At 41.9% G+C, this 23250-nt stretch overlaps 1 protein-coding gene across 1 annotated transcript in view; it reads right to left on the bottom strand.

Moving 5' to 3' along the window:
• Positions 1 to 2381: 2381 nt before the first annotated feature.
• Positions 2382 to 23250, bottom strand: part of MEGF10 (multiple EGF like domains 10) — a 185636-nt gene continuing 164767 nt past the window's right edge. The window contains exons 19-25 of the mRNA XM_040241755.1: positions 19683 to 19811; positions 16510 to 16746; positions 14818 to 14939; positions 13337 to 13460; positions 6705 to 6749; positions 5262 to 5468; positions 2382 to 3772 (exon numbers count right to left, since the gene is read on the bottom strand). Coding sequence (XP_040097689.1) covers positions 3591 to 3772; positions 5262 to 5468; positions 6705 to 6749; positions 13337 to 13460; positions 14818 to 14939; positions 16510 to 16746; positions 19683 to 19811 — 1046 coding nt within the window. The 3' untranslated portion in view covers positions 2382 to 3590. The remainder of the gene's footprint in view (positions 3773 to 5261; positions 5469 to 6704; positions 6750 to 13336; positions 13461 to 14817; positions 14940 to 16509; positions 16747 to 19682; positions 19812 to 23250) is intronic.

Below are 23250 nucleotides of genomic sequence, written 5' to 3'. Positions count from 1 at the left end.
CAAATTTTTAAAATGATTTCATCTCATTTTAAGTGACAAACAAACTAACATTGACATGAACCCTAAATGGTATCGTAATACTCTTTGCAACTTTGTAATATTTATAGTTTAAAATCCTAATAATTGATAACTATTATTGTGACTCTGAGGTCAAAATGGTTACATTTTCATCAAGTGGTTTGCATTTCTCACAACATAAAGTCACTGAGCTAGTGGATTTGTTTGGGCTTGATAACTGTCCTGTTACAAAATTCCACATTGGTTTTCCTGAATTTGGAGAATAATTTTCCAGAGAGATAATGAAAACACATTAAGCTCCCTGTTAACATTACTGCTGTAGCATAGGAGAGAAATTTATATCAAACATTGTAAATAATTATGAAATATTCTTTATTTATATAATTAACTACAAATAATTTTCTCTGTATTAAAGCAAGCATACAAACTATCATTTGGGCCAGTTTTGATGTATTTATATAGAAATACAAATAGGTTATAAATTTTCTGATACATAAACCTCTAGAGAAAGTATAATAGTTTGGCTGACATCCCTACATGAATGGTTTTTGGTACATGTCACCAAGTTCATTCACTTCTTTGACCACAATAGGATATAGAGAAGAGATTATTTTTAAGGTTTCAAATTAACATGGGTTCCCTGGTGGCTCAGACAGTAAAGAGTCTGCTTGCAATGTAGGAGATCTGGGTTAGATCCCTGGGTTGGAAAGATCCCCTGGAGAAAGAAATGGCAACCCACTCCAGTATTCTTGCCTGGAAAATCCCATGGACAGAGGAGCCTAACAGGCTACAGTCCATGGGGTTGCAAAGAGTCGAACACAACTGAGTGACTTTACTTTCAAAGGTCATGAAAACAGATTCACTGTATACAAAGCATAACATTACCATTAAATCGAATTTGATATATCTGAAAAAGCCCCAAACACTAATTTCAGGGGAAAAACTGTCAGATTCTTTTGTCTCCAATTCTCATTCTGACAAAAGTGTTTCTACCCAAAGGTATCTTTACCCAAGTCTTTATCAAAGTATCTAGAAATTTTTTACCTTTCAACTAGATCTCTTCAAATATAGCGTGTAGTTTTACAATATCCACAATGCTATGTGTAAGAGTTGCCTCCGGTCCAAATGTCGTTTTAGGACACCAGCCATCCCGAGGAGGCGATCTGTCAGAAAGATCGCACAAGGAGGAACACCAGTGCCCCTCTGGACCCGCCTCTGTTTCCTAGGTTTTCTATTTACATTGCTGTTGCCTTGGGACATGAAGGTTTCATTTTTTAAAAATAGGGGAATGAGAGAAAAAAAAGGTGTCTTTTTTTTTTTTCAAACTTATCTCCAGGGAGTAATGGGAAATCTCAACTTACCATGGAGCTCTGAAGAGATGAATCTTAAAAGTGGAAAGCTGCCTTCTTTTTTCTAACCAAAAAGGACTCTTGTGTGGTTATGAACCCAATTGTCTCAATTAGATCTCTATTCCCTAGAATCAAGGGCCAACCAGCAGGTCACTGTTGAAATAAATCAATTGTTTCTAAGGTGTGTTCCGGGCAATTCCCATTTCCCTGAATGAACTTTGGAGTTCCCTGAAAGAAACAGCTATCAAAGAAGTATATTTGTTCTCTCATCCACCTGATCAAACCAACATCAGAGGTGCAGGTGTGTGACATGAAAGCACAGGGTATCCCTGCTCGGTGACTGGCAAGGACAATGCCTTCTGTATACTACTGGCAGAATGGGAATACAATATGTATTTGTGAATTGACTTGCTGATACAGGACACCGCACAGGTTTTCACGTCTTTAAAAGATGGATGGCCACTGTTTTCTCTTACAAAATTGCTTCTTCATTCAGCTTTCAGCCCTTCAGGTTGCCCAGGTACATCAAAGAGAAACTGGTTTCCTTGCATGGAATCAGCATTCTCCTGAGGTAACTCCCTTGGAGTGAAAAATGTTAACTACATTAAGAATACGCAAGGTGAATATCTCTTCTGGTTGGCCTGTTAGAGTGCACATTTAAGCCCACTGTAGGATAATTATTCATAATGCCTTCATTTACTTTCAAAAGTGTCCCAGTTTGGATAATTGATTATATGATCACCCTAATGAAGGTCTTCAGTAAGATCAGTCTGTAATGATTCCCCCTTCCTCTTCTCTTTGGTTTAACCAAAACTCAGGACCCACAGATCAAGAGGAACTCCATTTTGGAATATTTAAATGCTTCTCCATTACCATTATAAATCATTTACTTGTTACTATACTATTTTAGTAATGCCCCATTTTAATGGATTCGATTTATATATTTTCTTCTCTTCCCTCCAAAAGAAACAAAAGCAATACATTTTTCTGAAGCAAAAAGAAAAGTGGCCATAACACAAGAAACAATAAACATATAATATTTTTTTCATTAACAATCCAAACACTACAAAACATAGAATATACAACTTAAAAATGAAAATACAAATTAATGAAAAATGGGGTACATGTCATATTAGCAATGCAAAAGACCAGCTTAAGCATAGTTTCTCTAAATCAACAATTAATCAAAGGAAAGTGCCCTTTTCTCAAATATGCACAAAAATATTTCGGTCACTTCTAGGGAAAAATTAATCAAAACTTTCTGCTAATTCTATATTACAGCATGTATTACTAATGGCTTACAAAACTTAAGCATCATCTTACACCTAACATTTACAACCTTTTCCAATCATTAGACACTCATTCAATCCAATCTGTCAAAAATAAAATTATTTCATTTCTATATGTATGAAATAATTACTGATATGTTATGGATCTCAAGTGGTCAATGTGTATGATTGGGACAGTGATCAGAATAACGTCATGGATCTAAAATGGGCCAAGAAACAGAGAAGCATCTCTGTCTGGCACATCTGTGTATTCATTGCTGCAGTAATTCTATTACTTCTAAAGTAATTCTAAATGTACATGTCCTCGTCCTACAAAAAAGTCTAAAGTTTTCATATGTAAATTTGCTCTGCCCCTCTAGAGTTTATGTGGAGTCTGTCTAGTAATGTCACTTGACAGAATGTTTCCTGCTGGGTTCCTATTATTCTTACAATAATGTGTCCCGCTGAAAAACGTTAAACAATAAGGACTCGATGAGATGGCCCTTTTCTTCTATGTGTTGAGCATGTGACACTTTAATGAAGTAAATTTCATGGTAAAATGCACAATCCTAGGTACAATTCTATGATGCAAATGAGAAAGAAAATATTTAAATTTTAATTTTTCAAGCAACAATACCAACATCCACTGCAACCCGTGTCTCTGAAAGAGTCCTGCACGGTCATGCTTTTAGCCAAGATTTTACAATAAGTCATGCTTCATGGGTGCAGTTCTAATACTAACAAAAATGGGAAATCACACTGATATCTCCTTCTGAGCCACCTGTATAAAAAGGACCTATGGTCAGTTAGCCTCAGCTTTGAGCTTTTGGGTTCATCTCCAACAATTGCCTGTGAAGTAGATTAACATTCACATAGGGTGGCAAACTTGAGGATGGAGAAGAACCGAACTGCAGTTCTGGAAAGGGGTCCAGTGGCTACCCAGTGGTCTTTGGTGTCATTCACTGCTGCTGCTGCTGCTGCTGCCACCATCCTCTTGCTTGGGGGAAGATGAACTGTCTCGGACTGGCAGCAGGTCATAATGGCAAGGGATGTGACTGTTCTTTGGGAGGTCATATGGATCCTGGGTGCGATGCCCATTATTGTTGAATATTCCTTGGACAACACTCACTGTAGGTTCTGTGACAACCAGGGACACATTAATTGATAAACAATGGGAAATTTAAAAATATACAATATGGCATTTCATGCAAGTATCAAACATGCCAGAGGAACGTTCATAAAAATATAAGAAAGTATTTTAAAAAAACAAACAATCCTTGTATAATTCCATAGAGGTGACTACTCTGTGGTTGGTAACCCACTGACACAAACGATGTTCAGAACAAAGGGTGACTGTGTGGTTGGGATGAAGACATCAAGGGAATATAAAGAAACCCTGGACATGAATCACTGTAAAACCTGGGGGATAATCTAGTCCAAGCCCCTTCCTGTACAGGTAACAACAACAAGGTCTTTGGCGATCACTTGATTCATGGAAACGTGTAACAAATTCACAGCTTTAGGATTCGGGACTCAGGCTTTCAGTTGTGTTCCCATCTCACAGTGGTGGGCTTAGGGGACAATTCAAAAGGGAACTGCTGCTCACTTCCAAAAATAAATTTAGTTCATCCTGGTTTCCATTTTAAAAAGCTGTCTTAATACTGTAAAAAGAGTCGCATATCTTTCTGTGACATTTCTATGGCATAAAATGAATGACTGGTGACTAGAGTTAAATAAGTCACTTCATTTACAAGTACAGTTGACCCTTGAACAACTCAGGGTTAGGGCTGCTCTACACATAACCCCAACCCACCACAACTTAAAATCCATAGTCAATCTTTAAATTGGCCCCACTATTTACCATCTCACATCCTTGGATTGAACCAACAGAAGAGTGCATAGAAGTATAGCATTTACTAGTGAAAAAAATCCGTGTATAAGTGGATTCATGCAGTTCCAACCCATGTTGTTCAAGGATCAACTAGAATAGAGAATTTTTTAAGGTTCAAATCATAAATACTGGGAAAGATATGGAGAAAGAAAAATGAAAATGTAAAGCTCTACTATCCAGGATTGCTCTGGTATGTTTTAGCTTCCTCAAATGGATGTGCAAGGGGCAATCAAAATAACATTAATTGAATTCTTATTAATTTGTATCAGATTCACAGCTGGGAATATTACTGATCTATTAGACAAATACAGAAGTAAAATGTTAAAATTCTGCTAAAAGCATTATATTGGTATAATGGATGCAACCAGGAAATGGAACCATCTGTTTAATCCACTTGAACCATTTGTTTTGGCTAACTCAACATATTAGCTAATATGATACACGTGCTGTTCCACATGCATGCTAGAATATTCACTATGGTTACAAAACAAAAGATGGATAACCAGGGAGGTAAGAAAAAACCTACTTTGACTTTTCGAAATAGTATTTTTCCTGCAAAGTTCATTCGACACCAACTAATATGGTCACCATAAACACAGGCTGAATTTAAAATACAGACCATTATTTACCATAAAATGTATATAAACTGCAACTACTGTATTCTCAAGGACTTTAAAATTGTTTCAAAAGAATATTCTCATTCACTAGATTCTTTCTTTGGTTAAGAAAACTTACCAACTTCATAGACATTCTTGTTGGCAGAGGCTGAGTTATTGATCTCTGCATATGGGGAATCTCTCCGCGCTGGTGACTTCATCTCCACATAACCACACTCTGAGTGTTTGGGAATAAGGACAGGTGGGTCTTTAATAGTGGCGTATGGGTTTTCAGAACTGCTTAGGGAGCAGTTACTTGAATTATATTCAGAATGCTTCCCCAGGTCTGTGAAGAGAGACAGAGGGGTGAAAAGCAAATGTTATTTCATAGGCAACAACATTTATTTTCTTGGCGATTAACAGATTACTTCTTTTTCTTTGCATCTAGTTTTATATCATTTCTAACGACAGAATACTATCCATTCTCCACTTATTTCGGAGAAAACCAGCTATAAAATTACCCATCCACAAAGTAATTGTGGCTCCTCTCTAAGGTGAGGATCAGTGTAAACATCATGGATTTGATTTCATTTTCTGACTCTTTGCGACCCCATGGACTATACAGTCCATGGAATTCTCCAGGCCAGAATACTGGAGTGGGTAACCGTTTCCTTCTCCAGGGGATCTTCCCAACCCAAGGATCGAACCCAGGTCTCCCACATTGCAGGTGGATTCTTTACCAGCTGAGTCACCAGGAAAGCCCCTTTTATTATCACACTCAAATAAAATTAACTCCACTCTATTTTACTAATAGTCTTTGGATCCTCAAAGGCTTTGACCAAGACCTCACATGTTGCTGGCTCCAGGAGCACAAGGAGGTTCTATTTTGATGGTGAGGAAGGCAATTGCGCTGTAAGGCTTCCTCATAAAACCTCAGGTCTGGGCACATGAAGTTATTATTCAAATTCTTCTCAAAAAGCTGTCTTCAGTGAACATGTAACCAGGCTGACCTCTTCCTCTTTTCCCTGCTTCTTCCTTCTTCGTATTTCTCTCTCTCCATAAGCCATATTTCTTTGAGGGGAATTATGAGTGTTTTCCCAGCAAACTAAGATCTTGGTTCTCTAAAACTTCTGCTCTAACAGGATCCACCTACATTCACACTCTTGCTGGCAGTCAAACCTGGCTGTGGGTTTGTTAGAGTAATTTACCACACTAACTGCCTTCCCAGGTGGGACTAGTGGTAAAGAATCCACCTGCTAATGCAGAAGACATAAGAGACACAGGTTCGATCCCTGGGTCAGGAAGATCCCCTGGAGAAGGGAATGGTAACCCACTCCAGTGCTCTCGCCTGGAGAATATCATGGACAGAGGAGCCTGGCAGGCTATCGTCCATGGGGGTCACAAAAGGGTCAGACATGACTGAAGCAACTTAGCACGCATGCACGCACCACAGTAACAATGCTACCTTTTCTCTGGAGTGCCAATTTTTCTGGTTTAACAAATTATTTTTGTCTCTGAGATTGAAAAACATTTTAAATTGTGATTCTGATAAATGTATTTCTTCTGCAAATTCAGGCAATACCTTTCAAGGATTTTCCCATATAACTTCTGTCAAGTCCAAAAGCACCTGTGACAAAGGAAGAAAAAAAATCCAGTGAGAACTGAAAGGAAGAGGAAAAAAAAAAAAAAGGAAGGGAAAACCCATCTACTAGTCTCAGGTCACTGGAGTATGATGGTTTGGGCACCCACAGTCTCCCCACTCCAGGAAATAACCAAGGCTGCTGTTCTCCAAACCTTGACACTGGATCACTTGGGTCAGATGTTGCAGTACTTCAGAGTTAACAAAATGTTATGTATCATCCTGAGCTTTCTCTTGCCTGTTTCAGTGGCTTTGGGAAAGGCTGGTCAACATGGGGTAGACACCGAGGAACCAATGAACCAAGAAGGTTGACTTGATTCAAGGTTGCTCAATGGAAAAGACACAGCCAGGCAGACTTGAGACAACGGACTGGACTCCATCACTTGTTAGCTGCATGACTTTACACAGACATTCAACTTGCTGAGCCTCAATTTTCATATCTCTAAAACAGGGAAAACATAACTCACCTTCTAAGCCTCACAGGGTTGTTGTGAACATAAAGTGAAACAGACCATATGGAAAGGCGTTGTAAATGCTGAGGTGTCATATAGATGAATGGTATTTCAGTTACCGTAATACTTTTTTAAAAAATTGATTTTGCTGACATATACCTGATTTACAATGTGTCAGTTTTTGTGGTAGAGCAAAGTGATTCAGTTATACATATATTTTTTCATTATAGATTATTTTAAGATATTGAATATTGTTTCCTCAAGAATCTGCCTGCAATGCAGAAGACCCAGCTTCGATCCCTGAGTTGGGAAGATTCCCTGGAAAAGGGAATGGATATCTATCTACTCCAGTATTCTTGCCTGGAGAATTCCATGGAGAGGAGCCTGGTGGGCTACAGTCCTTGGGGTCACAAAGAATCAGACACAACTGCATGACTAACACTTGCACTTTCCCTATACAGTAGGGCTTTATAATCTACATATAGTAGTTTATATGTGCTAATCCCAGACTCCTAATTTACCCCACCGTCTTCCCCCTTTGGTAACCATAAATTTGTTTTCTATGTTTGTGGGTATATTTCTGTTTTGTAAATAAGTTCATGTGTATCATTTTTAAAGATTCCACATATAAGTGACCTCACATGGTATTTGTCTTTATCTGATTGATTTACTTCATATAGTATAATTTCTAGGTCCACCCATGTTGCTGAAAATGCATTATTTCATTCTTTTGATGGCTGAGTGGTATTCCATATGTAGTATATACACGTGCATACCACATCTTTATCCATTCTTCTGTCGATGGACATTTAAGTCTCTTCCATGTCTTGACTATTTGACTATGAACATGGGGTGCATGTATCTTTTTGAATTATAGTTTTATCTGGATATATGTCCAAGAGTGGGATTGTTAGATCAGATGTGCATACATATGTGCAGTTACTTCAGTCGTGTCTGACTCTTTGTGACCCCATGGACTGTATCCCATCAGACTCCTCTGTCCATGGGATTTCACAGGTAAGAATACTGGAGTGGGTTGCCATGCCCTTCTCCACGGCATTCTTCCCAACCAAAGGGATTTAACCCACATCTCCTGCATTGGCAGGCAGATCCTATACCACTGGGCCACCAGGGAAGCCCTGTTAGACTCTGTGGTAGCTCTAGTTTTAGTTTTTTAAGGAACTTCCATACTGCTTTCCACAGTGGCTGCACCGATCAATTACTATAACACTTCGTGTGTCACTACACCCTCAGCTGCAGTCTATCTGTAAGCAATCCAGGGTATCTGCAATTATTCTTTAATAGAATGTCACGGATTTAGGTTAAAAACAGAAAGTAAAGTAGTAACTTGTGATGAATATTCAAATAACCATGAGAAGAGTAAGGAAATTATTTCCCTGCATGGCATGTCTGTGCATAATTTTCTTAGAGTGGTATTAAACTCAAGTTCAGAGGGTGATATTCCCTGGGGATACACATTTGTGGAGAAAGAGGGAGGATCCCTGAAGGAGAGAGTGTGTGTCTACTATCAATTGTTAGAGGACACGAAACAGGGATGTCTACCTCTCAGGCGTGCTCTCTTGAGTCTGGTATGTGAAGAATAGCCAGGCAAGCTCCCAGATAGTGGGAAAGGCACCAAGTTGTTCAGGAAGACAGGATAAAAGAATGTGTGGTGAAGAATCTGCCTTGCCATAAAGAGATCTGGCCTTTTTGCCCTTGGTTCCTGAGAGGTGATCTCTAAGTCCTTGGAATGTCCTGCCCAATACAAGTGTTTCTTTTACTTGGGGGCCTGGACAGTCTAACAACAGTGATTTATGTGAGGGGGTTGAGCCACTTGGTATCAGCTCACCCTCCAGATGGACTGAAGACTAAAGTCAGCCAGATGGACAGTCAACCATGTCTCTGTGACCAAGCCCCCCTAAAAACCCTAGACACTGACGCTGAAGTGAGCTTCCCTGGTTGGCGACACCCTGTGTACCGTCACACATTTTTGCTAGGAAAAGTTAGCACTTTCTATGATTCCGTTGGAAAAAGACAACTGGAAGTCTCACACTGTGAACTTTTCTGGACTCTGCCCCGTGTGATTTGAATCTGTATCTTTTTGCTGTGATAAACTGTAACCATAAGTGTAACAGCTTTTAGTGAGTTCTGTCTTTATAGTAAATTATTGATCCCAGGGGCAGTCTTAAAGACCTTCAAATTTGTAGTTGCTATCAGAAGTGAGGCTGCTCTTAGGGATTCCTGGACTTATTAAAGTGACTCTATGAAGACGAGTAGTGGCTGTGGCCTGAGAGCAGCTTAATCAAGGAAGTCTACACTGATGGTGAAGTCGCTCAGTCGTGTCTGACTCTTTGCGACCCCGTGGACTGTAACCTACTAGGCTTCTCCATCCATGGGATTCTCCAGGCAAGAATACTGGAGTGGATTGCCATTTTCTTCTCCAGGGGATCTTCCCAACCCAGGGATCGAACCCGGGTCTCCCGCATCGCAGGCAGACTCTTTAACCTCTGAGCCACCAGGGAAGATAAGTCTACACTACCCTTTGCCTAATTCTCTTGGCCACCTCCAAGCTGTGGCAGTCTTTTTAAATGTCCATCTTGATCTTAGCTGTGCAAGGTCTAGCCTTCCCCAAGGGAAAGCAACATGAAGGATAACAACTTAGGGAATAAGAGTGGGGCTATGAGATTAGCCATGCTTGGCAGATTCCGTCTCTTCTGCCCTGGTTGATCAGAGCGCAGTTTTAACAAAGGAGCAAGTGGGCTTTTTCATAAACTCCCATCTGTCTCAGTCTCTGAAGAGGTGTTTTCAAATGCTCAAATTAATCTACTTCATACAATAAGCCAGAACATGATCCTTATCTCTATTTTTGTGTGTTTTTGTTGTTCAGTTGTGTCTGACTCTTTGCAGCTCCATGGACTGCTGCACGCCAGCCTACTCTGTCCTCCAACATCGCCTGGAGTTTGCTTAAATTCATGTCCATTGAGTTGGTGAAGCTATCCAATTATCTTAACCTCTGCTACCCCCTTCTCCTTCTGCCTTCAGTTTTTCCCAATATCAGGGTCTTTTCCAGTGAGTCAGCTCTTTGCATCAGGTGGCCAAAGTATTAGAGCTTTAGCTTCAGCAACAGTCCTTCCAATGAATATTCAGGGTTGATTTCCTTTAGGATTGACTGCTTGGATCTCCTTGTGGCCCAAGGGACTCTCAAGAGTCTTCTCCAGCACCACAATTCAAAAGCATCAGCTCTTTAGCACTCAGCCTTCTTTATGGTCCAACTCTCACATATGTACATGACTGCTAGAAAAACCATAACTTTAACTATACAGACCTTGATCAGTAAAGGAATGTCTCTGCTTTTTAATACTCTATCTAGGTTTGCCATAGCTTTTCTTCTAAGGAGCAAGGGTCTTTTAAGTTCATGACTACAGAGACGATTTGCAGTGATTTGGGAGCCCAAGAAAATAAAATCTGTCACTGTTTCCATTTTCTCCCCTTCCATTTGCCATGAAGTGATGGGACTGGATCTCTATTTTACAAATGAACAAATCAGTCTTGAGAGGGTGAGTACAAGTGTCATACCACAGAACCAGGAATTGATTTCAGGGCCTTTGCGTCAAATTCTGGGCTCTTTCAGACAGCATTACAACTTTTCCATCATTTAAAACACTGCACACTTCATTATCCATAATAAGCCATATTCTGTTCTTTGTAAGAGAAGACTTTTTCTACGCCACAACTTCACAGGGATATTAAATGCAGAATTACTTTTGGATGGGAACAAACCAAGGAGATCCAGAATTTCCAATGAAGATTTTATGTTCCTAATAATCAGTCCCTTGGGTCTCACTGAGACAGAAAGCAGAGAAATTTATATGTGACCATTACAGTGACTGTGTATTCTGGAATCAAGACAAACTCCGTTAAGTGGAGATGGAATGAGAGAACTTTTCCCTCATTAGTGCTGGGTGGTATTTTACTAAGTACAGTTATCATCTTGATTTTACACACTTTCATCAGCCTTTTTGGAGAAGGAGATGGCAACCCACTCCAGTAATCTTGCCTGGAGAATCCCACGGACAAAGGAGCCTGGTGGGCTACAGTCCATGGAGTCGCAAGGAGCTGGACATGACTGAGCGACTAACACACACCACACACAATTCATGTACTTCTTTGAGCTAGATTATTAACCTTCCTAAACTTAAGTGATTTCACCAATAACTATACTGTAAATCTGGCATATAAATAATTTTACTGTAAGTGTGTAGATGTACACATCCTATTGATAATGTTAGTGAAGAATTCAGATAAAAGCTAAGAATTTGAACTTATTTTCTATTACAGTAGTAATAGGGGATTCCAGAGCCCACACATGGTTCCTGCAAGTGGCTTAGATGAATTGACATCTAAGGTGTTCACAGAAGGATCAGAGAGGGAGTGGGGAGAAGACCAACTATGAGACCCAGTTTTACCATCTTCCTTCCATGAAATCTTAGACAAGAGTTAACCTGTTTCTTCCTTTATAAAGCAAGATTTGTGGAAGGGCCCACACAATGAGGGGTGCCAGATTTGGCAAACAAAAACATAGCAAGTCCAGTTAAATTTGAATTTTAGAGAAACAACAAATAATTTTTTGAATAAGTGTGCCTTGTGCGATACTTGGGATATACTTATCCAAAAATTATTTGTTTCTTATCTGAAATTCCAAATTAATGGGACTTCCTTCCAACCTTATCATTAAATAAATACATATGAAAGGGTTTGCTTTCAATACATAGGAAAGTGACGATAAGACACTGCACCCATGTTAGTTACTATGTGGAGCTCCTCCCTGAGAATAAGAATATACCACATGCTGAATGGGGAGTCACAGCAGTTATTTAAGTGGAGTCACTCCAGGCCCTCTGCAAGAGAGCCCTGAGGTTAAAACAATTCTTGTCCTACTACAACACTGTTTGTCCTTTCCACTCTTATCCTCTCTAAGGTGGACAGTGGAGTTTCCCAGGAGCCACACCAAGTGTGACATCACTCTTGATTGGATGCAGAGCAGCTATGAAAATTCAGCTGACCTCTATTAAGTCAGATGTCATAAAAGTGTTAAACAGTGGCCGTTCTTCTCAGTAATTTTTTTGTTGTTTCATTTTGAAAAAAGTAGTCATTTTTCACAAAAATGCATTTTATATTATCAGGAAATAAGAGTTGTTATAATCAGTAAATTAATAAACAGCCCTCTGATTTTATTTCTACTCTGGCAAATATCAATAAATATAACCCATGTTAGTAGGGGCTTTTGGGGATCCTTGATTACTTTTTTAAAAATTAACTTATTTATTTTAATTGGAGGCTAATTACAACATTGTGGTGGTTTTTACCACACATCAACATGAATCAGCCACGGGTACTATATTAAAGTGTTTTGATTCCCAGATGTTTGAGAACCTCTGACTCACTATATTCCCAATGATATCTCCATTTTCTCACCTAAAAGAGGAAAGGGCCTCAAGTAAGGGTACCTCATTTTGTGAATGTGTGTGCTAAGTCGCTTCAGTTGTGTCTGACTCTTTGCCACCCTATGGACTGTAGCCCAGCAGGCTCCTCTGTCCATGGGATTCTCCAGCAAGAATACTGGAGTGGGTTGCCATGCTCTCCTCCAGGGATCGAACCTGTGTAGCAGAGAGCAAAGAGAAGCACACATGCGGGAACCAAGCTGACGGGGTTCAAATCCCAGCTCTACAATATCACAGGCTTTGAGGACTTCCACAGCTGACTTAACCTCGTTATGACTCAGTGTCACAATGGGAGCAGGGAGATGATGATGCCAATCATGGTACCTACAGCAGTACTTGTGAGAATTGAGTTGATACATGGAAAGGTGGGGTGTAAGCCACAAGCAGGCAGTGATCCTTGTCTCTTTATTGATTCCTTGTTCACAGTAAGAACTCAATACATGCTGAATAAATAAAGCACCTAGGACAGTAAAAGCCCCACACAGGGATTAGGTATAACGCTATGTCTTTCTTTTTCTGTGCATATTTTCAATAGTTGCTTTGGCACTGTTGTGGATCTCTGAGTGTTTGAAGTGACTAAAAGATAAAGATGCTGGTGGAGGTTGGGGGATGGGGAACTTGCCGAGCTCGTTGAGGTAGCCGCCATGTTTCCAGTCTGCAGGCAGTGTGCCTGTGTAATCTACCACAGGGCCTCTCTTCCCAGGATTCACATTTTTCAGATTCACAAACAGCTGATTATTTTTTGACTGTTAAAAATATAAACAACAAAAAGATTTTAAAAAGAAAATACAATATGGCACAGTGCAGTGTTACCCATCTAGGGGAAGCAAGTCCATGGAGCGTATCAAGGACTGGTCCTTACATGAGGATGCACCAAGGGACAGAGGTGACCACTTCTGACCTGGTGAGACTTAGAGGCAGCAGGAGTAGGTGCCCCTCAGCCCTAACCATTCCCTCCATCACCTTACTTCTACATTTTAAGTTGTTGCTCTGTGCCAATTAGGCCTCACTTGGATTTACATACATGGAACTTTGAACTAAAAAAAAAAAAAACAATTTCTGAGCCTTCCCATCAAACACTGTATAATCATGTATGAGTCATTCTTAGCAGTTTTCTTAGCTATAAGCATGAAGATAATATGATCAACTTTTCTCCCTCCCTGAATGGGAATGAGAACAAATTGTATGATAAATACCAAAGTCTCTGGAGAATATGAAATGCTATTTAACTATGAGGTACTATAATTAAAATCTAGCTGCATTAATTTAATTGCAACTGAATAATTTAATTAGCTTGGCTTTCTTCTAATAGAGAGCTGGAATTAGACAACGGAGATCGAAAATATAACTCGAGCACAGTTGGAAGGGAGAAATGTTTGGGATTTCAGAGCACTCTGGAAGAGGCCTGGTGGTGAGCTGGATGGGTCCAGGGGAGCTGCTCCAGTTTCTAGACAGCCCTGGGCCTCCAATCTCTCTGGGCCTCTGTAAAATAGGATAATCACTCAAGTCATAGGATTGGTATAAAGATTAAACAAATTTATATTTGTAAAGTGATTAGAAACACCTGGCACATAGTATTAGGTTGTTTTGTCTGGTAACTTTTTACCCACCAAACTGCAATTTCATATGGTTCAATGAAAATAAATAAATGCATATTATTATTGTTGTCATTACCCAAGTACAGGTGGCCAGGAAAGGGCACTAGAAGGTGATCACAAAAGACAAACCTGCCAGTTTTACCCGGGCTGGAGTCTGCTATAGGTCTGCTATGAGACATTATTTTAAAACCACATGCAATATTAGAAACACTTTCCAAAAGAAGTGCAATGGAAACAGTACAAGTTACAGAGACAGAGAGACTGACTCACCTCACTGCAGCCTCACTCACAAGCTATGTTTGGAAGTGACTTAAGTTCCCCGTTACTTAGGGCTTTTTTGTCAGTAAACTTGGGATCCTAATACACACCCATGGGACTGTTTGGAGGAATAAGTGAGATAATTGACGTACGTATGTGGAATGGCAGCTGGCCAACCGCGGCCCTCAGGCACGCCTGTTCCTTGCTCTTCCCCCGCCCCTCAGCGACCTGGACCGTCTCCTCTCACCTTGGCAATCCTGTCCCTGTTGTTGACGTGAGGGGATGCGGCACACTGGGTGAGCGTGTGGTAACTGGGATTGGTGAAGTAATGGCTGTTAGCATTTCCACCGCTGCCATGAGGAAGGGTTTCTGACAACAAAGAAGGAAACGGTTAAGATGGCAGGCTCCTTAAACGTGTGTGGGAAAGAGGGAAGTGAAGCAACAAGAACAACTGTTTGGACTGATTCCAGATCACAAGCGGGCAGAATCCCCTCCTGCCCGGCATGCTCAGCGAAGCCTGTGGAAGCAGCAGGCGCCTGCCTTTCTGTCCACCTCCTGGAAAAGTCTGAAAGCATCCACCAACAACTGTTCTCTGCTCTGGGGCTTGTACAAGCTGGGAAGGCATTGCTTTGAAGCTTCTTCCACTGTAACTTCCCTCTGTGTTTAAACACTTGAGCTCTTGAGACAATATTCTTTCTATTTCTCTATCTACTTATAAATCAATCTATCTACCTACCTAGCTACCTATCCATCCATCCATCCATCCATCCATCCATCCATCCATCCATCCATCCGTCTGTCTAACTGTGCTCGGTTTTAGTTGCAACATGTAGGATCTAGTTTCCTGATCAGGGATTGAAGTCAGGCCCCCTGCATTGGGAGCATGGAGTCTTAGCCACTGGACCACCAGGGAAGTCCAGACAATACTCTGCACTAGAAATGTACCACTAAGTAAATCAGCTACTTTATGGATTCCCACAGAATCACTTTATTTATAAACCTGAAACCCTTCACTGATTGCCCCCAAATTAACAAATGCCTTAAGGTTGCAAATTCTTCACTTATATGAATCTTCTGAAGACTGAATGCATCACTTAAAAATTTACTTTTATGGGGTCTTGTGACAAAAATGAAGATTCAGGGGTTTTATTAAAGAACAGCCTTGGTTCTTGGAGAAGGCAATGGCACCCGACTCCAGTACTCTTGCCTGGAAAATCCCATGGACGGGGGAGCCTGGTGGGCTGCCGTCCATGGGGTCGCAAAGAGTTGGACTTGACTGAGCAACTTCACTTTCATCCATTGGAGAAGGAAATGGCAAGCCACTCCAGTGTTCTTGCCTGGAGAATCCCAGGGACAGGGGGGCCTTGTGGGCTGCCATCTATGGGGTCACACAGAGTCGGACACAACTGAAGTGACTTAGCAGCTTAGCAGCAGCCTTGGTTTTTGCTAATCCCCTCAAACTGTTTATGTGAGTTGGTTGCTGTGTGGCTAATGATGTACATGGGCTCCAGGACAGGGTGGAGGGTACCTGGGAAGAACCCAAGGCCAAAGACAGAAGACCTGTTTTTTTTCTCTGATCTGCTCCATGACCTTGGTGAAGTTATGGCCACCTCTTCCTCTCCCCTCCCTGTCCCCCACATATGACAACAGCTTGGGATCAGGCGTCCAGCAAAGCTCCTTCTAGGTTGACATTTCCAACATTTAAAGCAACCATATAATGAACTCAATTTGAAATCTCTCATAAGAGAAAACAGTGTTGATTTTACCATTATTGACACATAAAACACATCTCTAACAATGCATCTTCTCCAAACATAAAAGCTGCTCAAGGCTAATTGACAGTACCAATGGGCAGCACAGCCAAACACTCGGTTTCAAAGAACCAGGATGAAGTCTCGCTTTTCATGGGGTGAAATGCCTCTAACGAGTCCAGTCTCACCTGAAATGGCATAGTCTGCATTCATGACCCTCATGGCGGGGGTGTAGGTAACCGCTGGCATGCTCGATTCCTTCCCCTTCTGCCTGTGTCTATAAATAATGAACAATGCCAGGAGGAACAGAACAACTAAGGCAAGAACAACGATGCCCGCGATGGCCCCGATCTGGTAGGAAGCAGCGGGGAGCGCCGTACTGGTCCTGCTCAGGCTGTTCAGATTGCCCACTATGATAACACCAGCTAGAAAAGGAAGAGGAGAGATGTGAGCAAGGATGACAATGTGCCAGACAGATATTTGATCTCTATTTACAAAAACCTCCCACAGTGCTAATAAAGCTTGGATATTTTCAGTACATGAAATCTTCATTTGGAAACTTGTGAAAACAGAGCAGGAAGGAAGAACAGACAGTCTTCATTTTCATACGTTGTTGGTTTGTCTGTGTCCAGAAGAAGTATTCACTAAGGTTCAGAAAAAAAAAAAAGAGAGAACCCAAAGATTCAACAGTAGGGTTTGGGAGCATCTCCCAGATTTCTGATTAAATGCTTAGACCAGAAATTAGTTGGGGATAACAATTTATCTAATTTTTACTGTTTTTTATTTACTGTCCAGCATTAAGCTTATGAGTGGCTAACTCAAGTCCCTAACTTAATATTATGTCTCTCTTTAGCATTTCTAAGAGGAAAGTAATTTTCCTTCCAATTAAGAATAAGTCCATTATAAATCTCGGAGAAGGCAATGGCACCCCACTCCAGTACTCTTGCCTGGAAAATTCCATGGACGGAGGAGCCTGGTAGGCTGCAGTCCATGCGGTCGCTAAGAGTCGGACACAACTGAGTGACTTCACTTTCACTTTTCATTTTCATGCACTGGAGAAGGAAATGGCAACCTACTCCAGTGTTCTTGCCTGGAAAATCCCAGGAACGGGGAAGCCTGGTGGGCTGCCGTCTATGGGGTCGCACAGAGTCGGACACGACTGAAGCGACTTAGCAGCAGCAGCGGCAGCAGCAGCAGCAGGCATTATAAATCTAGTCCAAGATCAGGATCTGTCTGGTCCCAATTTCAATAGGCCTTTTATATCAGAAAGTATATTCTATGCAGAATTTTCCAGGACAGAAAAGTCTGTCCCAATACCAAGTAACATCACCTCGCCTAAAACCTTACTTTTTAAAATTCAGAATTTCACTTTACATAGTTCTCCCTCAAGTTCCATCAAGTGAAGACCCAAGTGATATGAGCTGAGAGTCAAGAAACCTGGTATCTAAAAACAATTGATTCATACATTTTGAACTTTCCCTTAAGCTCCTAGGCTGCAGTTTCATCATCTGTAAAAGAGGAAGCTGGCCTCCAAGAAGGTTCTTCCAGCTCAAGTGTCCCTATGACCTTCTTATAAGACAACATGCCTTGAAAGGAACCAAGGCCAATGTAGTGTGATCACAATGGACAATGCATTGTAACAATGATGTGGCTGCGGAATATAATGTCAGACTTTTATGATGGCCAAGTACAAGTCATGGACATGTCAAAGTTATTTTATGAAAGAAAGTTAAATACAAATACCCACATAGTGTACAGTTTAAGATAACTCCACTTACAAGAATTTTATGAAATTTCTATATGAATTTTCTAAAGCCTTTATCACCTGTTTGTTTAAGACTACATGCACTAGGAGCGCTCATGTTTCTGAACCATCTTTCTTAAGGGTGCCATCTATCCCAGAATCAGAATTGCTCAAGTAGGACTGATTACGTTTACTATATTTGCAGATGACTGTGCCATGCATCCTAGTTAAGAACCAAGGGGACAAGTTTCTTAAGAAGCTAAACATGCAACCACCATACAACCCAATCCTTCTACTCCTATGAACTTGCCCAAAAGAAAAGAAACCCTGCTGCTGCTGCTGCTAAGTCGCTTCAGTCTGTCCGACTCTATGCAACCCCATAGACGGCAGCCCACCAGGCTCCCCCGTCCCTGGGATTCTCCAGGCAAGAACACTGGAGTGGGTTGCCATTTGCTTCTCCAATGCATGAAAGTGAAACGTGAAAGTGAAGTCGCTCAGTTGTGTCTGACTCTTCGCGACCCCATGGACTGCAGCCTACCAGGCTCCTCTGTCCATGGGATTCTCCAGGCAAGAGTACTGGAGTGGGGTGCCGTTGCCTTCTCCAAAGAAACCCTATGATGCCACAAAGACTTGAAACACTATTGTTCACAATAGTTTTATCTGCAGTAGCCCAAACTGGAAGCAGTCCAAATGTCCATTAACAGGTGAATGGATAGGTAGACAAATTATGGTATAACCACGCAATAGAACATTATTCAGCAACAGAAGGAATTGAAGTATGGAGATACACAACAACATGGTTCAATATCAAAATAATTATGCTGAGTAAATAAAATCAGATGAAAAAGAGGAGAGTATGGTTCTACATATATGAAATTCTAAGAAATGCAAACTAATCTCTAGTGACAGAAAGTAGATCACTTATCAACTGAGACCTAGAGGACAGCGGTGGTCGGGAACAGCATGAGGAAATTTTGGGGGGTGATGATATATTCATTATTTTTATTGTGGTGATAGTTTCATGGATGTATAGATATATCAGATTTTATCAAGTGGTATTCTTTGTTTTTTACATATGTGTTGTATTGGGCTGGCCAAAAAGTTCATTCAGGTTTCTCTGCACACTGTTATGAACTTTTTGCCCAACCCAATATATATATACACATATGTGTATGTGTGTATACAAAATATAATTATATATGTGTGTGTTGCTTTTTTACAGCTAATTATATCTCAATAGGGCTTCCCTTGTAGCTCAGTCGGTAAAGAATTTGCCTGCAGTGCAGGAGACCTGGGTTCGATCCCTGGGTTGGGCAGATCCCCTGGAGAAGGAAATGGCAACCCACTCCAGTATCCTTGCCTGGAAAATCTCATGGACAGAGGAACCTGGTGGATTGCAGTCCATGGGCTCACAAAGAGTCAGGCACGACTGAGCAACTAACACACATGTCTCAATAAAGCTGAAAAAATTGAAGGCACAGTGGAAAAGTCATGAGCTTCGGAAATCCTAATATATTCTACTACAGATATTAACATAGGTAACCTCGGGCAAATCACTCCGCTTCTTTGAGCTGCAGTGTCTCCACCTGAGTAATCATCTGTGACTAGCATCCTTACCTTGATCACATCGTGCCCCCTTCCATCCTGGGCTGCAGTAACAGGTTCCGGTGATGTGGTCACAGGTAGAGTTGTTCAGACAGTCACATATCTGGCGGCAGCCATAGCCATACGTCCCTGCAGGGCACTCTGAGAAGGAGATGAAAGTCCAATGTAGCTCTCCAGCCTTGGGAACCTGGGGTAAGGGTCTCACTGTATGATCTGGTGTGCCTGGAGGCCAGCCCTTTCAGGGGACCCCTGTCCAGGAGACCTGAACCATCCAGGGTGGCCTACAGCTGGCTGGCATTCCCTGAGTCACGCTGGGACTCTAGAGGCCAGGCGGCAACGGATTGGAGACTGACTCTCATCACAGCTCTTGGCTCTTTCAGAGTGTACATGCCCTCCTCCTTGATGGAGGCCTGTAGAGAGTCTCAGGAATCCCAATAGAACTGATGAAGACCATCATTAAGGGCAATCTGAGATGACGCCACCAGGCAAAACTATGGGGTAAAAGGGGACCACGCTGAAAAATATAGACTGGAGATGCTTCCTTGGGAAGATGCATGTTTTACTGTAAGCTTTAAGATCTGCCGAAGGCATATTCTGCCTTGGATTCGCTGGGAACTGGGAAGGGGGGAGAGGGCAAGTTTGTTAATGTTCTAGGTAAGAACTTCACTTACCATGCGTGTGCTTGGTCGCTCAGTCATGTCTGACTTTTTGGTACCCCATGGGCTGCTCTGTCCATGGGGATTCTCCAGGCAAGAATACTCGAGTGAGTTGCCAAACCCTCCTGCAGTGGAATCTTTCCAACCTAGGGATCCCACTGAGGTCTCCCACATTACAGGCGGATTCTTTACCGTCTGAGCCACCAGGGAAGCCTTCATTTACCACAAAAAGCCTCAAAATTTGGATTTGCAGGTTGAAGTCTGAGACACTAAAATAATGGGATTTTTATGATATAGTTGTGTAAGCGTTAGGCATGAATTTCAAAGAATAGACTGCTGCTGCTGCTGCTAAGTCGCTTTAGTCGTGTCCAACTCTGTGCGACCCCATAGACGGCAGCCCACCGATCTCCCCCGTCCCTGGGATTCTCCAGGCAAGAACACTGGAGTGGGTTGCCATTGCCTTCTCCAATGCATGAAAGTGAAAAGTGAAAGTGAAGTCCCTCAGTCATGTCGGACTCTTAGCGACCCCATGGACTGCAGCCTACCAGGCTCCTCTGTCCATGGGATTTTCCAGGCAAGAGTACTGGAGTGGGGTGCCATTGCCTAAAATAATGGGATTTTTATGATATAGTTGTGTAAGAGTTAGGCATGAATTTCAAAGAATAGACTAGGCATGTTAAATGTAAAAATGATCGTGACAAAATACAGATGCTTTTTGTAAAATGAGCAGCAGGGGGCGATGCACAATCATGATCAGAGTTCTCTGTCACACACAGGGTTTCTGTTTACACAGGAGCATTAGGAGAAGTCTCCAAAAATCAGGACGTTTTAATTTGATGTTCAGAGTAATCATGGAAGTACTCTAAGATGTGCTTATTTAATAAGACTATAAATAGTCTAGCATTTAAGTGAAAGTCAGTTTAAAGCCTATTCTGGCTTCCAGGTATATATACATGTGTATACATGTTTAGGGGGCTTCCCTGATAGCTCAGTTGGTAAAGAATCCACCTGCAATGCAGAAGACCCCGGTTCAATTCTTGGGTTGGGAAGATCCGCTGGAGAAGGAATAGGCTACCCACTCCAGTATTCTTGGGCTTCCCGAGGGGCTCAGCTGGTAAAGAAATCCACTTGCAATGCAGGAGACCTGGGTTCGATCCCTGAGTTGGGAAGATTCCCCTGGAGAAGGGAAAGGCTACCCACTCTAGTATTCTGGCCTAGAGAATTCCATGGGGTCGCAAAGAGTCGGACACGACTGAGCCACTCTCACTCACTTACTTACTTATACATGTTTAGACATGTACATACATAATTATATTGCATACACAAAGTGGTGTACAGGCAACTGTGCAACTAAGTACCTGTTTCATGGTTAAATGAACCATCAGTGCAAAACTAAAATGGGGCCATCTTTGTCCAGGCTAACTCCTGAATATCACTCTTGGTATTTACTAGATGCAAGGATATGCAAATATATTCTAGAGTTTAGGGTTTGGGCTTCCTAAGTGGCTCCAGTGGTATAGAACCTGCTTGCCACTGCCAGAGACAGAGATGCGTGCTCGATCCCTGGGTCAGGAAGATCCCCTGGAGAAGGAAATGGCAACCCACTCTAGTATTCTTGCCTTGAGAATCCCATGGGCAGAGGAGCCTGGCAGACTACAGCTCATAGGGTTGTAAAGAGTCAGACACCACTACAGCAACTTACTACAAGCATGATTCTAGAGTTTAGCAAATAAGATTGAGACAACCTGGCTGTCCAGTGGTGATAGGGGAGGGAGCCTGATGGAGGGAGCATGATGCTTTATTGCCAAAGACCTGCCAACCTTTCCAGGCAACAATGCCCCTACAGCCATGTAATCTTTGGTACGTCTTTCTCATGAGCACACCCTCTATAAGCAGGAAGTGTCCTGCACCTTTCCTGTCATTTATGATAAGAGAGTGAGCCTCATAAGCTCTAAGACCTGATTTATTCAGTGTGAACACTGAATGAAAGTCACAGAGAAAGGAATAATAAACTACCCTGAAACACGAAGTCTAAGGCTAATGTTCTTACAGCCCTGGGAGCAGCTGCATGGCTGCTAGGATAGAAATGGAAACATAAGGATGGGGAATTCCTACAGAGCATACTCTCCCTGAGTGGGAGTTTTTACAAGAACAAAAAAATGAAGGCAATATATTGTCTGGAAGGTTGTTAAGATTAAGATGAGGAGTAGTTAGTGGAAACAGTATAAAAACACTATTTAGAGAAAGTTGTCAAAAGCGTAGCCATATTTGCACAGACTCACCCCCACCCCTATAGTGGATCTGGCTCTGGGTTCCCAGCCCCTCTGAATGCACACTCCTCTTGGGTTCCTGTGGGCTTCTTTGGTGGCTCAGATGGTAAAGAATCTGCCTGCTAATGCGGGAGACCCAGGTTCGATCCCTGGGTCAGGAAGATCCCTTGGAGGAGGGCATGGCAGCCCACTCCAATATTCTTGCCTGAAGAATTCCACGGACAGAGGAGCCTGGTGGGCTACACCCATGGGGTCACAAAAAGGACACAACTGAATAACTAACACACACACCTGGGTGCCCAGCCCCCCTGAATGCACATTCCTCCATCGTGAGATCAGGTTCTGCCTCTGCCATGAAGAAAACTTGACTGGCTCTTTTAAAGCTCTGAGCAGCCATGTTCCAAAAACAAGAAGGGGAGGAAGAGAGAGCCAGCATGAACAGATGGAAAATTTGAATACTGTCTTTACCCTCGTAACCACACTCCCTCCACCCAGATCGCTGATCAGTTCCTCAGAAGAATTCTGAGGACAAAGACAGCCAGTCAGAATCCCAAGGTGGCCGGGTCTCTGGGAGGGGAGGTCAACTGTGCTGGGAAGTGACCAACCATCAGCTCAAACACCCTCAGAGCTGTGGGTCCTGCCTTCACATCGCCA

Source organism: Oryx dammah, unplaced genomic scaffold (assembly GCF_014754425.2).
Source record: "Oryx dammah isolate SB20612 unplaced genomic scaffold, SCBI_Odam_1.1 HiC_scaffold_5, whole genome shotgun sequence".
NCBI classification, from domain to species: Eukaryota; Metazoa; Chordata; class Mammalia; order Artiodactyla; family Bovidae; genus Oryx; species Oryx dammah.
This window is presented reverse-complemented; position numbering and strand designations above follow the sequence as displayed.